General features: G+C 39.9%; 2 protein-coding genes across 5 annotated transcripts in view; both read left to right on the top strand.

Annotated features, from left to right (window-relative positions):
• LOC147163087 (connector enhancer of kinase suppressor of ras 3-like) overlaps positions 1-7,130 on the top strand; it is a 51,248-nt gene extending 44,118 nt beyond the window's left edge. Inside the window, exons 2-11 of one of the 2 annotated variants that reach the window (XM_086094794.1) lie at positions 321-374; positions 1,158-1,197; positions 1,514-1,683; positions 2,183-2,256; positions 2,380-2,451; positions 2,560-2,624; positions 3,503-3,627; positions 4,946-5,243; positions 5,468-5,658; positions 5,948-7,130. In XM_086094794.1, coding sequence (XP_085950920.1) covers positions 321-374; positions 1,158-1,197; positions 1,514-1,683; positions 2,183-2,256; positions 2,380-2,451; positions 2,560-2,624; positions 3,503-3,627; positions 4,946-5,243; positions 5,468-5,658; positions 5,948-6,148 — 1,290 coding nt within the window. In that variant the 3' untranslated portion in view covers positions 6,149-7,130. The remainder of the gene's footprint in view (positions 1-320; positions 375-1,157; positions 1,198-1,513; positions 1,684-2,182; positions 2,257-2,379; positions 2,452-2,559; positions 2,625-3,502; positions 3,628-4,945; positions 5,244-5,467; positions 5,659-5,947) is intronic. The other variant, XM_086094792.1, reaches the window with a different exon arrangement.
• A 118-nt stretch (positions 7,131-7,248) lies between these two features.
• Positions 7,249-16,219, top strand: part of scaf8 (SR-related CTD-associated factor 8) — an 85,410-nt gene continuing 76,439 nt past the window's right edge. For 2 of the 3 annotated variants that reach the window (XR_015097074.1, XM_086094790.1), the window contains exons 1-2: positions 7,249-7,388; positions 8,596-8,679. Coding sequence is in view for 1 of the 3 variants with exons in the window: in XM_086094790.1 (XP_085950916.1) it covers positions 7,359-7,388; positions 8,596-8,679 (114 nt within the window). In the remaining 2 variants the exon portion in view is untranslated. Of the gene's footprint in view, positions 7,389-8,595; positions 8,680-12,729; positions 12,812-16,219 lie in introns of all 3 variants that reach the window. The other variant, XM_086094791.1, reaches the window with a different exon arrangement.

Raw genomic sequence — 16,219 nt, 5'->3', positions numbered from 1 at the left:
TTATCACTCTGTTGTATATATTTGTTTTTGTCTGTATGCATAAACAGATACAAAAGATCACATTTTCATCTGCTTGTTATTGTAAATTATTTAATGTTGTAATCCACATGGCAACATTCTCTTTCTGTATGCTGTGCTGTTTGTTTATGGAGTCGTCTGGCATTATTGTATGGTTTGGAGGACGTCTATGTTTTGTGAATGCTCGTTTTTACTATAGTACTTTCAACTATATTTTCATTTAGTGCTATAGCTATTAGATAACTATAACTGCCTATTAGTCAGTAAGACGGTGATATATTGTGTGCTTTTTGTCTGACCAGGCGGCCTTCCCCATATCTGTCTCACCCTCAATGGCTGCTGATGATTACAACCCTGTAAGTCATATTTATTTATTTGTTGGGTATTTGTATTTCTGTGTGTGTAGGTGCTGTCTTAATTGGCAAATTTAGCTGGACCCAGATGGCTTAAGCTATTTTATTGATCACCAAGCAGGCCCACAGTTTTGAGGCAAAGGAATAATTTTACATATGCTGACAGCCTGACAACTTAACAGTTATTTATATGTATTTGTTGAAATTATGAGAGAATATTCGATATTTTAGTACGTTTTCGACCTGAAGAGAAACGTAATATTATGTTGAAAAGGTTATAGGGATTTTTGGGGTGTAACTTTCTGTCTACAATTAGTCACATACAATTCTGGGTTAGGAAAAAAGTAATTAAAATTTTTTTTTCGTCACTACTTTTTTCCCCCCTCTCTCGACTTATACACATTTTGATGTGTGTTAGTTTCTGAATATTTTTTGATGAAACCAACATGACATGGTTGAGAATTAGTTCATTTAACTTTACAAAAATAGTTTATAGTAAAAATGTCCTCTAAAATGTCCTATTTGGTAGTGTATGCTTTATTTGTAAGTAGAGCCGTAGCTCAGTAAGACATCGTCGAGGCACAGTAGAGGATCCTCATTTTATGTGGGTGTGCGTGTGTGACAGAGAAAAGTAGAAGGGGAGAGAGTGTGCATGTGACAATTGCAGTGTGAAAGAGGATGTTCCAGACAGCGTCTTCTTGTGAGCTGCTGGCTCTTGGTTAGCATGCTCTTAAATTCACTGACCGTCATATCACCTTGTGTCCTTTCTGTGTTTCGCTCCAAAAGGTCTCCCTGCGGCACAAGTCCAAGAAGAAGAGCCGAGGAGGTAATTCGTCACCTTGTAGTTGAGATCGGTTTGTCTACCGGGCCCCTCGACTGTAATTCACAGCCTCTTGACAAGGCTTACTTTAATTTTGGGTTTAACATGAATTTTTAGCTCATTATTATACTGTATCTACAGTAGATTCATATCTGAAAAAGTTAGGCTGATGTTACCAGGTTTTCAACAAATATCTGTAGGCGTCATTTTGCAACCTATTTTTAGGTCACTGGAAACATTTGAGCTTTCACACATTGTAGGACTTCTCACAGTGTGCTTGCGTCTCATTGTGGCTTTTGTATGCGTGTGTGTTTGTGCACAGGCAATGGTGCGATGAGCAGGCGGCGGGTGTCAGTCAAAGAGCTGGGTCAGCCAGACCACCAGGGTTGGTTGTACAAGAAGAAAGAGAGCAAAGGCTTCCTAGGCATCAAATGGAAGAAGTTCTGGTTTGTCCTGAAGAAGACGTCATTATATTGGTACACAAACCCACTGGTGAGAACACCGTTAATGTTTGCTTTCTTACTCAATGTTGATGAGCGATTCACACACATTGACAAATGTTGAACTGCACAGACTATTTAAAGAACTTTTCATCTCTTCCTCTTGACGTAGCTCACTATGTATTTTCAGTTTTCATAAGTACAACATACTATATACAAAGATAATATTGTAATGTTTTATTTACAAACTATTTAAAAAAAAAAAAAAAGGCTGCTGTACCAAGTCGTAGTTTTCATACAAGCACAGCTGCCTCCTCATCAGCGTGTCTTAAAAGTAACTACCATGCAGCATCGCTGCGGTACCTGAAGCAGACTGTGCTGGGCCAGATGAAAACGCCTGCCTGTTTGATTTAGCCTCAGAAATGTCACAGAAACACAGTGGGAGGAAATAGAAGAAGTAGCAGACTGTGGGTGGCTTTCTCAGGAAGTGGCTTGAAGTCATTTGTTCATCGTGTTTTCACGCTCACTGTTGTTCAATGTTTGTGTCGCAGGCGGAGAAAGCCGAGGGCTACATTGACCTCACCAACTTCATGATCGACCGAGCCATTGAGTGCAAGAAGAAATAGTAAGCATGCATGCAGTTAGAATATTTGTCTGCAATGTGCCTCACTTAGCAATAAAGAGGCTCCTCTCACATTTGTGCATGTCAACTTCATGGGAATCGACTTTCTGTTTCACATTTCTCCAGTGCATTCAAAGCCTGCCACCCACAAGTTATGATGTTTTATTTTGCTGCTGAGAACCATGAAGAAATGAACTTGTAAGTAACAGCAAGTGCAATGGTGTACCTACTGCACTGAAAAAGAGACTGCAAATGAAATGAAATGCTCAAATCCTGCTGAATGATTTGTGTGTGCACGCGTTCCAGATGGTTGAACAAGCTCGGCCTTGCCTCCATTCATTATGAGCCCACGGAACAAGACACAGCAGCTGGTGAGCCCCTGGATAAAACTCGCTTTCGTGTTGACGATATGATAACAATTGAAAAGTTCCAAATGTGTCGCTGATGAGGTCAATAATCTCTTTTTGCTAAAATAATACAAGTGTAGGCATGACTGACCATAAAGCACAAATCTGTAGCTCTAAAATAGTCATGTGTGTGCATATCAGTATACATATTTATTTCAATTTTTTTTTCTTGTGTTTTCTAATATAACAGTATAGCAAAATAATTACACTTGGAACACAATTTTGCTTGTTAGATCTGACAGGTGTTAACTCATTTTTGGGTGAGGAATCCCAAACTGATGTCAGTTTTTCTCCATCACATCAAGTTTTTGAGCTGTAAGGAACCCTGTTTACTTAAAACAAATATTAAATACATTTGTATGTATGTAAAGAGAACTCGTAATTGTTACAAGCTTTGAAAACTAAACGGCATAAAACGAAATAGAATTTACAGCGGTATGCCCATAGTTACAAGGTTAAAAGAAAAGCCATCACTTATCCGAGCTACTATGCTAACTTTCTGTTTGCAGAATATTGCCTAGTACTGACCTTTTGGGGGCTGCACACACCTCTCACCGCTTTGTGACTGCACAAAGAAGTTGAAACGTAGCTGTAGATGTCCAATCTTAACCAGCTCTTCTTACTACAGCTACTCACTTTTAGTTTTGATTCGCATAAAAAGCTGACTTATTCATTGATTTAAATGATAGATGTTCCAGAAACGGAAAGAGGCTGTATCACAGTAGAGCACTCTTATTATGCTGGAGTGGATGCTGTCTTCATGCCAGATGGTCTAATAAATTAATTTTTATGTGCACACACTTGTGAGTTTGGAAGTTAACACTGTGCATGTGTGCTTTTAGAGTGTTACAGTGAGGCTAGTGACCACGAAGAAGCAGAAACCACAGACATACCTCCACCACCATACTGTGAACAGACCCTGCGGGACTCCGTGGCTTCGTCTGGTCCTCCTGGTAGCACACATCAGGTCAGTGCCATGGCTTCTGCGAGTGTTTACCTGTACTTTATAGCAAAACTGTAGTCACGCCTTAAAGGGGGAAGTCAACCTTAAACTTTACTTGACAATAATATGTAATATGTAACCTTACTATAGTCTAAACATAACATTCATGCATATTACATTTGTTGAATATGACTTATGCAGCAAAATCCAGCCGTTTTTATCCATCTCAGGGGGCGGCCATTTTGCCACTTGCTGTCGACTGAAGATGACATCACATTTGCTTGGGTCTCACCTGTTTTATGAAGCTGAGCTGTGATTGGTTGTAACTTGTTACTTGAGACGTAAGCAACTGATGTAATTTTCACTAGACAGCAAGTGGCAAAATGGCCGCCTTCTGATATTGATAAAAACTGCTGCATTTTGCTGCTTAACTCATATTCCACTCACACAATATTAACCAGAATACCGTATATAGACAAGTGGGGCTGCATAGAACATATTATTGTCAAGATTTTTTGGGGGGTTGACTCCCCTTTAAAAATAAATACGATAAATAAAAATAAATAAATAGAATCACTGATTTACACTGCCATGTCATACAAAAAGCGTTTACACTTTATTGGTATGTTTTGAATATTTATTCATTCATATTATTCATTATGATAATAAAGGATACCAGCAAATCAGGTTACCATATTACACACAAGTATTTTTTGAAAGGGTGATTTGTAGGGGTAGGAATCTTTGAATGTCTCACGATTCGATTCCAATTTTAGGGTCTGCGATTCGATTCAGTCGATTTTCGATGAGGAATGATTTTTGATTCAAAATGATTTGATTGATAATGATTTTTGCGTCAATCTATAGATGTGCAAGGAATTGTAATGATCTACTCAAGTCTGACTCGCTAATGCTAATTAGCGCGCTACTCGCGGCACTTTTATCACTCAAAAGAACGGCTCCACGCTGGAAAAAAATAACAACTTTTATTGGAATAACTTGATCGTGACTTTTTCCTTCTACTCTCTAATGTGGCTACAACTTAACAGTGTATTTAGACCGTGTGGAACCACACTGCCCCTCAGTGGCCAAACCGGGTACAACGTGAACAGCGCTCCAAATAAAGGCACACACAGACAAAGGCAAGACAGTATAAAATAATTTAATTAAAATCGATTTTGGGACATTTAAAATCGATTCTGAATCATACTAAATGAGAATCGCGATTCTTATGAGAATCTAATTATTATTTTTTTGGGCACACTCCTAGTAATTTGGGTGGGGCACTTTATACACGGATGTGTGCTATTGGCAGGATATTATAGTAATCTTGGTCTCACAGGGCACTCTTCCTCCACCGTACTCCTCGGCGGCCCCCAGCGAAGCAAACGGCTCGCATTCCTCGCCCCTCAGTACGATGACATCGCAGAGCTCGTCCGCCTCGTCTCTCTCCAAACAGCGTCAGTCCTGGCTGGACCTGGTCGCGCAGGTGTCTCCTGCTCCCGCAGGCGAAGCGCCAGCGGTGTGCTCTTTCCAGGTGCACTTGCCAGAGGAGGAGGAGGAAGCGCCCGAGTCGGCTGAAACGGGGGCCAATGAGGAAGGGGCGGCAAAGACGGATGCGTCAAGTGTTGTGGACAAAGGTGAGTTTTTTTCCCCTTTTATAATATTAATTAATTGGCTAGTCCTATTGCCAGCCTCAGCACACATTTGGAGGTATTTTCTTATTGAAGTACCTCACTATTTATGTCATTTGTATTTTATTTCAATGTGTTCTTGTTGTCATGGTGATTTAACGAGTGTTCTGAGATGACATTCTAGCGTACTTGATGAAAATCATGATGTCGTGTGACGAATGTTGCTGCAGGCGATCAATGTAACAGCACTGATGAGATGGAGAAGCTGTACATCCACCTGAAGGAAGCCAGCCTGTCGCCAATAGGAGACCGCAAACCATCCACCAAACGGGAATTCCGGGCCTCCTTCGTAAAGCGCTGCAAAAATCACACTGTCAACGATAAACTGCATCTTATCAGGACACTCAACAGCACATTAAAGGTAGGTCGTTTCTTATAGTGTTTCCCCATTTTCTTAGTTGCAGACTTTTTAAGGTATTTTTTTTTAGGGGTATGTGATTTTTTTTTTGTATAGTCTTTCAATATCATGATTTGTATTTGTATAGTCTTTCAATAACATAAATTTTTGCCTGTATGTAACGTATCCCCTGCGATTAACTGGTGTTCAAGTGTGCTACATTTTAAAACAATTTGTTGTGTACATGTGAGGAAAAAAAAGTGTAATAATTTCATAGTTTTCCCAATCTTCTTTGGTCCCTTTTCCATCCCAGTCAAAACAGACAGACCTTCAGGCACTCGAGCTGGTGCTGGCAGATCCTGATCTGACCTCAGTCAGGTTCAGAGAATGGAAGGAAGCCAATGGGCCTTTGGTGCAAGAGATCTGTGTAGCAAATGACCAGCAGGTGGCGTCAGAGGCCTCCCAAGATAGCGCATTGGCCATTGCTGCTCCTGTGGCTGAAACCAGTTTATAAATGGTCCTTGTGTCTTCTGCTACTGACTTTGGTCTCACGCACGCACACACACACACACACACACACACACACGCACACACACTGCTGTTGAATTTTCGAATGGGACTTCTGTGGATTTTTAAGATCTTCCCAACTAGAATATGGATCTTCAATGAAAACTGTTTATTATATTCCTAAATGGAATCTGTGCAGCCATTTTGTAACTAGCAGGTCACATTACAATGTGAAATGCATCCTAGTATTATTTTAGTATTTGATTTGTAAAATTAGCAAATGTTGCAGGTGATTGCTTTTACTTTGGAGTTTGTGTTTCTGAAAGATGTGTATGTATGTATGTATGTATGTATGTGCATCGCTTTTACATGGAAACCATGGTTTTGTTGTATGTTTGATATATTTAGATGGCGTCAGTACTGGATAACTTTTTATTTGATTTTAACTGCTTTCAGCCTCTTATTGGTGCCATGCACCGTCAATGCCTGTTACACTTTTTAAACAAACTGAGAAGAATGTCTTCAGAACTACAGTCTCCACAGTCAGAGTAAATGTCATAAATCAGGAGAGTTTTCATATTTGAAACATTTCTAGATGATATAAAACGGAAAAAGTTTACTTGTCAGTGTATTGACTCGTTTTCACTGCTGTAAATTAAACCAAACTAAGCAATTAAAACGTGTGCAGTATTTTAATCCCCATGAAGCACTGGCAGTAGAAAAAAAACATTCTGCAAAGAATATTTATCACTCTCAAAATAATTGTAAAAACAGGTCAAAGTCCAAGTTGCAATTTAAAATGAAAAACCGAAAAAAAAAATCAGGTTTAGGAATACCCCAGCCTTGTCAGCTGTTTGGCCTCCTAAAATTGTGACATTGATCGTGACTGTACAAAATGTGGCGTATTTCAATGTGTGTTATGAAACTCCCTACGTTGGTGATCTTGTTTGTATTCAGGCTAATAAAACAAGACTGTAAAAAGCGAATTATTTTCTCCATTATTGTGAATGAGCCATACAGAAACGTGGAGGCGCAACTTGTAGTTACCTCAATGCGACGCTAGGGGTCGCATGCGTGTGTACTGTAGTTGTCCTCCACTCCAGTGCTTGTGCGCAGCGCCATATTCCATCAGTCTGGCCAGACATCGGGCATGCATGTCTCAAATCTGTTATCAATGACTAGATAGTTGCTGAGAGCCCGAACACCAACACGTCATCATGGAGGCCGTGAAAGCCTTCAACAACGAGGTTTGTTTCAAACGCTTACAGTAGATATCAACACGACGAGGAAAGCTGAATCCCCTTCTGGTCGGCGACGTTAAAAGCTAGTTAGCCCAAGCTAACGTAAACTAACGTTAGCGGGGCTGTCTCGCAAGGCCGCGTTAACTGTCCATACAAATTTAGCTGCGGTGGCTATTTCCGGAAGCACCAGTCCTGTCATTGTCACTGTAGGTACTTAAAAAAATCGATGTGACTACATTGTAACTACAAATGTGTGCAGTGTGAAATGAGAACGGTCGCGCTGCACCGCCCGCTGCTAACGTTAGCATTAGCACGCTACAAGTTAGCTAACCCGTCTGAGTTGCGCCATAACTTGGAGGGTTAGCTCAAGCATCACTGACATTGGAAACAATGACCGTGACAATGTTGCTCTTGTTGCTCTACCAGTTAATGTTTAGCACGTAGTAGCAATTTAAAAAATAAAATTTTCGCCATTAATCGCTTTTAATGGTCACGGTGTAGCCGCCAAAAACAATGGACGTGATCACTGTACATTCGCATCTCTCGAGTCTCGCCTAATGCCTCATTTTGTGACTTGACTCAAAATGCACTTAGACCAAATGGGGTACAAAAATGATTGAATGTTAATAAAAGTTAAATACAAGAAGTAGATTAGTAGTTATGCATGTCTGTAATTAATGTCATCTTTATCAGGCAGGCAATTTAAGGATTATTCCACTGATAAGTGTCTTTTTTTTCCTGAGACAATATTAATAAAGTTCTTACGTTTGAAAACCAGCAAAAATGTATGTGTCAATAATTATGGAGGGCAGTGTATGAGCCATCATGCCATTTAAAATTAAGGGACCTCGTCAATGTGGATCCAAAATATGTCTGCACTGTGCAGATGGACCGATGAACATCAAATTTGGCAGTGGCATTGACAAATTATATATAAAGAAGCACTTGCTCACCTAGAGGTTTATGAGGTGTGGGGGGTTTCAACTATGGATTCTGGAAATCTTGTCTAATGCGTGTTGTTTGCTCTTTTGAGAAATTTCAAAGTCGTGAATAAAGAAAGGCCACAACGTGTTTTGTGGGTTGTTAGTCTGGCTAGCCAGACCTGCAAAGTGCTAGGGAAAAACCCTGTTTCACATGAATACAATTTGAAGATGTGGAGAGAATTGTTTGACATGAATGACATTTTCGTTATCTGTCTCCTGTGTTTTTGCAGCTGTACTCGTTGACTGAGTACAAGCCACCCATCTCGAAGGCCAAGATGACCCAAATCACCAAGTCAGGCATCAAGGCCATCAAAGTAAGTATGAGACATTAGGTGCGACATTTTGAATAAAGATTTCAAATGGCGTTAACGCCAGGTTGTAATTCTTATTTATGGGCCTGCTGCAGAGCAAGCAGTGCTGCTCAGCAGACAGTAGCAATTACATCATCTTTGTCTTCATTATTGGGCATTTGTTTCCCTCCCCTCAGACAAAATGCGACCCACAAATGTTAACACTTAACCACAAACGAGGTATCAAAAATGTGCCTGTGCTCTGATCTGAACATGAACAATCTTTGTTACCATGTAGGCCTGCAGCTATTGAATATTTTGGTATTCAAATATCCTACTGAAAATTCTATCTGATAAGAGTCTTCGGATAACGGATTTTTGTTGTTGTAATTTTCGATTATGATCACACTAGAGAAGATGACACATTTCACTTAATGAATGACTTCTTCATTTTTAGATCATCAACATGTTCAACATATTTTCCTAAATTTAAACTGTGCATACCAGCAAACTGTATTTTCTTCTCTAGAAACATTAGTGAGTGAGATTTTGGGCTGAGAGACAAAGTGGCGTCGGAACCACATAGCGACTTTGAAAAGAGGACATTTGAGTAAGCTTGGTTTATATATAATAAAAAAAAAAGATAAGTAAGAATTGTAACTATCAGGCTGTCAGAATCAAAGTGTATAGAGTAGGAATGCACGATAATGGTATTTTCAACCGGTACCGATAAACCGATAATTTAGAACGTGTCGGTACCCGATAAGTAAGCCGATAATTGTTTGCAAAATTAACTTGAATGCAAATATACTTTTGAGTCCTACTATAAGTACAAATACAAATAAACATTTGTAACGCACCATGAAGCTGAATTTTATTGATATCTCAGTTTCAAAGACAACCAGTAATTTTGAGTTTGCCAAAACAAACATGTTTTAAAAATTCAACAAAAAACCGAGGGCAAGATTTTGGGGAGACACATTTTGAGCTACAACCACAACAGATAGACCAACGCGGCAAGTCTATTGTTATCGGCGGATTTCTTTATTATCTGGTTTATCTGTTTGACGTCAAATTGGTCGATAATTGCCGATAATTATCGGCCGCCGATATTATCGTGCATCCCTAGTATAGAGTAATTTTTGCCTATTAATCTGCGTTTGAAAAATAAGACGGCTGTTGCCAGTCTACTGGCTTAGCAGCTTGCTGCTAGCCGCTAGCGCTGGGAATAGGCTCATAGTTTTGCTATGTCAGCGTAATTAGTTGTTTGTTAGCATCCTTAATTAGTGCTTGAACATGATTTCAGGATGACATTGTGTTGATGCTGGTGGCAACAGTTTGTGTTGGCAAAGTAAACTTAAGCTGGGCTCCAACTTTCAGTCGGGAAGACGAGTTAAGTCAGACATGACGTGACCACATTCTGCCACAAACAACTTAAAATAAAAGCGTACAAAGGCGCTGATGTCCGTGTATTACTGTATTTGGGAAGATTTTATTTTGAAGTTGGCCTTTTCACCACGTTGCGGGGAAAGACAATTCTCAAGTATTATTATTTTTTTTAACTCAAGATACGGTACTTGAATTACTCCAGGACTCGTTTCACTGCTATTATCATAGTGATGCAGCGACACAAGAAAATGCAGCAAAAGCGCTGTAACTCTGTCAGCAGCGTTTTAGCCATCCAAGTCACAAGTGTTGGGGCTCATGTTCATGTAGCTGCAGATGCCACTTTAAATTCATTCACTTAAATCGCTAAGCCATTTTACCACTTTGCGCATCTCATAAGGAATCGTTTGAATACGAGAAGTAAATATCCAATTGTGGGTGTGTCTTTGCCTCGCAACTAGCACTAGACACTTCTTTTTTTATTAAGGACATTCCGAGCTGGCTTCTCATTGACTGACGTGCGCTCTACGTACCCGCCAGGTGCATTTTGGCGATGTGCACGCTTACCCATTTATCCACAGGTACATAAGTACTGTTGTATAACACACTATTTATATGGCCGGTTGGGTTTCGAACTATCAAGCGATCGCAGTCTTAAACCCCGGAAACATATTAATTGTGTGTGTGCGTGGAAGCCAAAGCGGGTGGATCACTCTTGGATCACTTGTGCCATGTAGCAGGAAAATGTTTATGGTTGAATGTGTCTTATCAGTCGTAATGCACTCAACCTTCGTGCTTCATCTACAAAACGGAGAGGATCATGAAGAGAGTAGACATTTAGAGTTTGTCCCCCGATTTAAAATAATACTACTAATAATAATCTATTCCATTTTCCATCCCATTATTATACATAAACAGGACATTACTTCAGATTGACAGTGTAGAAAATACACTAACATATTACGATTGGTCCACTGATTGACCACAATTTACAAATAGTCAGAAAAACAAATATATGGTGGCATCCCTAAACCATCATATATTGGAAAAGATTTAGCATTTGTAATTTCTCGATATATTGGAACACTTTTGTCTCCCAGCCATATAATATATCAATAAAAACATGTTTTTTTTTTGCACCCTACTATACAGTTGTATCTTATTTTGATTTGACATCAAGACAGATGATGCCGACCAAATATTCCGGATGACATTTGAAACCGCAGCGTGAAAAATAAATCTTGAAACGGCACCTTTGAACTTTTGAGGACTTCTGCTTAAATATTAGTATTTGCTTAGATATAGGGCTGTCACTAAATAATATTTTCAGCATTGATCATTCTATCAATTATTCCTCCAATTTCTCGGGTAATCCCCCTCACATCGCCAATTATTTCCATTTCAATTTTCATATAAGACAGGGCCCGATTGTATGCTCTCTTGCCGGGTCAAGTGCCTCTCACAGCCATTTCGGCTGCTCCAATAGCCCGCTAGCAGTGGATGTGAGGACTAAATAATATATATATATAAAAAAAAAAGATCCAACTGCAGCTGTCATGCTCGCCTGGTCTTTATTTTTTTTGTACACATTCCGCACAATAGTCCCATCACTTGACTCGATCACTGCTTAGCACTGTGTTGATAAGAGAGGCGCTTCAGAGCTAGCTAGGCTAAACCAGTGGTTCTCAACCGCGGTCCTCGAGTACCCCGATCTAGCCTGCTTTCCCACAGCCAACGCAGAGGTGTTTCAAATGATCAGCTAATCAGCAAGCTCGGCATGAAGCCTGATAACGATGTTGGCTGTGGGAGACCTGGAAAACAGGCTGGATAGGGGTACTCGAGGACCGGGTTTGAGAACCAGTTGGCTAAGCAGTAAGTTAGCTGGAGAAGATTTAACTTGTCCCGAGGCATGTTTAACCAGGCACAGGGATGTCGTGAAAAATGCTTTGCCCACATAAAGTAGGGGTGCGACGTGCTGTGACGAGGTTTGTTCAGTGTAAGTTTATATAAAAAGCGCCAAATCGTGTTCTGCGCTTTGTGAAAGGAAACGGGTTACTCATACAAGTGCCATTTGCAAAATGAATACTGCACACTACAGTGTGTAGTCTACAAACACTGTAGCAATAGTAGGATATTACATAAGCAAAGGAAAAAGATAAATTAATAAAATACATGTTACATCTGGTTGTATGTGTTAGCCGTGCTCTCTTTAGCAGTAATTCAATCAAATTTTATTATTTGTTTTTTAGTTAAATAAAACGTAATTTTCTCTCTCTCTCTCTTTTTTTTTTTTACACTTGAAAGTAACCTCAAACTTTGGGCGTCTTTTTTTTATTTTTGAGTATTGTTCCATGGAATTCCTGTTGTTTTAAAAATATTACAGTTTTGAGGCAGGGATGTTTGTGTTGACCAGTTTTTGTGATCGACTTAGCGTGGAGTTGGCCTATTCCCACCCGTCCCCCACTTTACTTGGTTTGCGTACAGCATATTTGTATTGTGAGTGTTTACTAAGAGATATAATAATGGAGGCAGTCGCAGTGTAAGCCTTTCCGCCCAAAAGTCCAGGCTTGCACCCGCCTTTTACATGACATTCTCATCAAATGTTTTCTGCCTTGTTTGTTCTTAAAGAACTACTGTGCCTGTGGTGTTCCATGCCTGATGAATAACACTCGTTTCCCCTTCCCTCAGCAGCTCTCCCAGCTCCCCCAAAGCACTGGAGGATGGGGTGGAGAGAGTTACAAAGAGATAAGAGAATCCCTAACCAGCTTAGGTAGGAGTATGGGTTGTTTCACAAGGAAGATGCCTCAGTTGGTTCCATACCTCTTGATTTGTCAGGCAGTGCTCAATAGTGGTGCTTGGGAGACTTTGTATGTGTGGCCTGGCTGCTGATGCATTTCTTTGGAGTAAAGACTATTGACTAAGAACACTTGGGAATGCATTGTGCTCAAAGTGGAAAAGTATTGATTATCAAACATAGATGTTGGTTTGTGGACTGCATACACATTTCTAGCAACTCTGTACACTCTTGAACACAATAATACATCATGGCGTTCATTCCCTTAGAGCGCTGTATTTATTTTTACACATTGATTTAATCATTCAAGATAAATACAAGTACATCCAAATTATTATTGTGGCATGTAACGTTTCTTAGTTTGTGCTTTAAACCTAGTTCTTATGGAGGATGGATACAGCAGTGATTGAAGCTTTGAAATACACAAGGTGTGGCGGTGTTTACATGTTGTATTTTACCATTTGATCCTAATTATCCCAAATGACCTGAAAAGAACTGGAGCTTTGTTTGAATTTTGTGACTGCTCTGTAGAATTTACAGTAGATAGCCAAGTTGATATTTTTTGCAGCCAGATATATTTTCTTGAGCTTAGACTGATTTTTGATTGGTTTAAAGAATTTCATTAATCTAGACTTTGAATAAATAAGAAGGCAGTAAGAAAGGTGGCTAATATTTCAACATGAGTTTGATGTTTTTTTGAATAATTTTTATTTGCCTGGTTCGTTGTCACCGCAACATGGCAGATGGCACAATGCCCTCTCCTGCATAAATGAAAGAAGAAGAAAAACTCACGTGGTGTTTCTCTTGGTCACTGGATGCAGACTTAAATGCAAAAGCTGACAAGTATTTCATTAAATTGAAAATAACGTAAGAGTACTGCACCTTTGGGTGTCTTCCACCAGTCCTCGGTTGAGCCTTGTGCCCTTTAGGTCCACTGTACACTGAAATATTGACTTTAATATTCTCTTAGAGAGGAAGTCAACCTAGAACATTTCTTGAGAATAATGCTGCATGTTCAGTGCAGCCCCACTAATTACACATGGCATTCAGATTAAGATTTCGTTTGCGAACAAAGCAGCAAAATCTCCCAGTTTTTGTCCATCTCACAGGGTGGCCATTTTGCCACTTGCTGTTGACTGTCATCAGAGTTGCTCAGCCAGATAACGACCAATCACGGCTCACATCACAAATGTCAAAATTGCCGCCCCCCTGAGATTGGATCAAAACAAGTGGATTTTGTTGCTTAACTCATCTTCCACAAACATAAAATTAAACAGAATGCTGTTTTTAGACTAGTGCGGGCACAAAAAACATTGTAGAGAAATTTTTTGGGTTGACTTCCACTTTAAAGGTGCCGTTTAAAAAAGCTTAAAAGCCGTTTAAAGCTTTTTTTTTTTACATCATCCATGCTCCACCAATGCCCAGATGAGTACGAAGAGCCCTGACTGTTTTACTCTGATTGCACCCATCAACTTTTATCTTCCCTTTATAGTGCGAATCCTTACACTCCACAGTTTCTTTAGGGAGGGGCGGAGTTTTTCTTACCTCATTTGAAGTCATGTCTTTGTTTGTCAACCGTGTCTGTCGCTTTAAAATCGTGCACGTACTCGCACGCGCACCATGAACGAGCCTGACACAGATACTGCAGTAAAAAAGTGACAAACTGCACAAAGATCCTCTTTCTTGTTTTTTTTCACACCGTTGTATTGCACACACACAGTACACCAAATGTTATGTTAACCACTTTGCGTATTCAGTTCAGTGTTTTCCCCAGAAAACTTGGTAAGCATGGTGGTCAGGGACGCACTGGGAAAACAAAAAGGGGGGAGGCGGGCAAATAGGCCACAGATCAAAGAAATGAGGACACTTATATACTGTTCCTTGGTCGCATCGGCTCGTCACTGTTTTAGCCCCACGGAAAAAACAAAAACAAAAATCGGGACAATTAAGAGGGTGAACAAGTTTCCTGAAATACTTCAGCAATTCTGCAATAAACTGATCTCAGTCTTTGCACATTTTTTTCTTGCAAATTATTTAATGTATTTACAAAAAAGCAAAGCAAAAACAATCTCGGAGGCTTTTTATAGTTTTTTTTAATGTTTTTTTGAACATTTATTTGGAGTATGATTTTTATTCAATATTAATCTCAATACATCTGGAGTCATTAAGTTAAAAGGAACCCCGACTGTCATGACAAGTTTGCACTATATTATTTATTTGGTTGTTACTAGCATAACTGAGATTCATTTTTCAAAAATCCTTTCCAGTTTAATACATTTTGTAGAAACTTCATTTGGATATACGCCACCATTGTTATTTACGTCGCAACGCATTCAGGCGTAGTGACGTAGAACGACTGACTCTCTGCCGAGCGATGTGAAAAAAACAACATGCGATCGGGAGAGTCACCCTCCCCCACGCCGTGCTCTCCTCATTCACCAGACGCATTCAAGAGTTTTGATCGTTCCTTTAGGAACGTAATGTTGGCTTACCTTGCTTTCTTTATAGCCGTTTCACATTGCTCGGCAGAAAGCAAGCCGCCATTCTACGCGTTACGTACGTCCAAATAAAGTTTCTACAAAATGTATTAAACTGGAAATATTTTTGAAAAATCTATCTCATAGTTGGTAACAACCAAATACATAATATAGAGCAAACTTGTCATTTTCATCCTTCCTCAGGCCGCGACAGAACGGCTTGCTTCCTAAGGTTGCTATCATGTGCATGCTGCTACCGGCAGATGTAAACAATGCTGTTATTGGCCTTGGAGCGATGTTGATTATACTGTAATCAATCATGTGCGTCACTGGCCGCATCGAGGTTTATGGGATTACCGGTACTGTATGCAATTTGCATATGGCCATGTTTTTGTTTTTTTTTGCGTATGGACACTTATGCCTGGTATAGCGATATTCCCCCAGAACAATTTTGACAGACAAATTGGCCGCGCCAATGTGGCGAGCGTGGAGAATATTTACTTCACCACTCCCCATTTCACCTCGTCATTGGCGACGTGGCAAACGGGGAGCGCGCACCCTGATATTAGTTTCAATACTGAGGTGCTCCCAGAGTTCTTCAGTAAAAAATGTAACACCAGTGTAGCATCTGCGGCTATATTTACCATCAACACTAAGGCGCCATTGTAATAACCTCTGGGAATCGAGTGGTAATTCGCCGTCCATTCCGTTTTAAAGCCGTCAAAATTTTCGAATCCTCATTGTCTACAAACATATGGCTTAACAATATATCACTGTCGACTGGTTCCACTGGTTCAAAGTCCTCTAACGCCGTCGTCTATCACTGTCATTTATTTCATAACTCCTGCGAATCTGCATCAGCCATGAATGCTCAAATACAATTCCAAGAAATGGTACGAGGCCCATG

The sequence above is a fragment of the Leptonotus elevatus genome, chromosome 14 (assembly GCF_054856555.1).
Source record: "Leptonotus elevatus isolate MCC_2025b chromosome 14, RoL_Lele_1.0, whole genome shotgun sequence".
NCBI lineage: Eukaryota > Metazoa > Chordata > Actinopteri > Syngnathiformes > Syngnathidae > Leptonotus > Leptonotus elevatus.
This window is presented reverse-complemented; position numbering and strand designations above follow the sequence as displayed.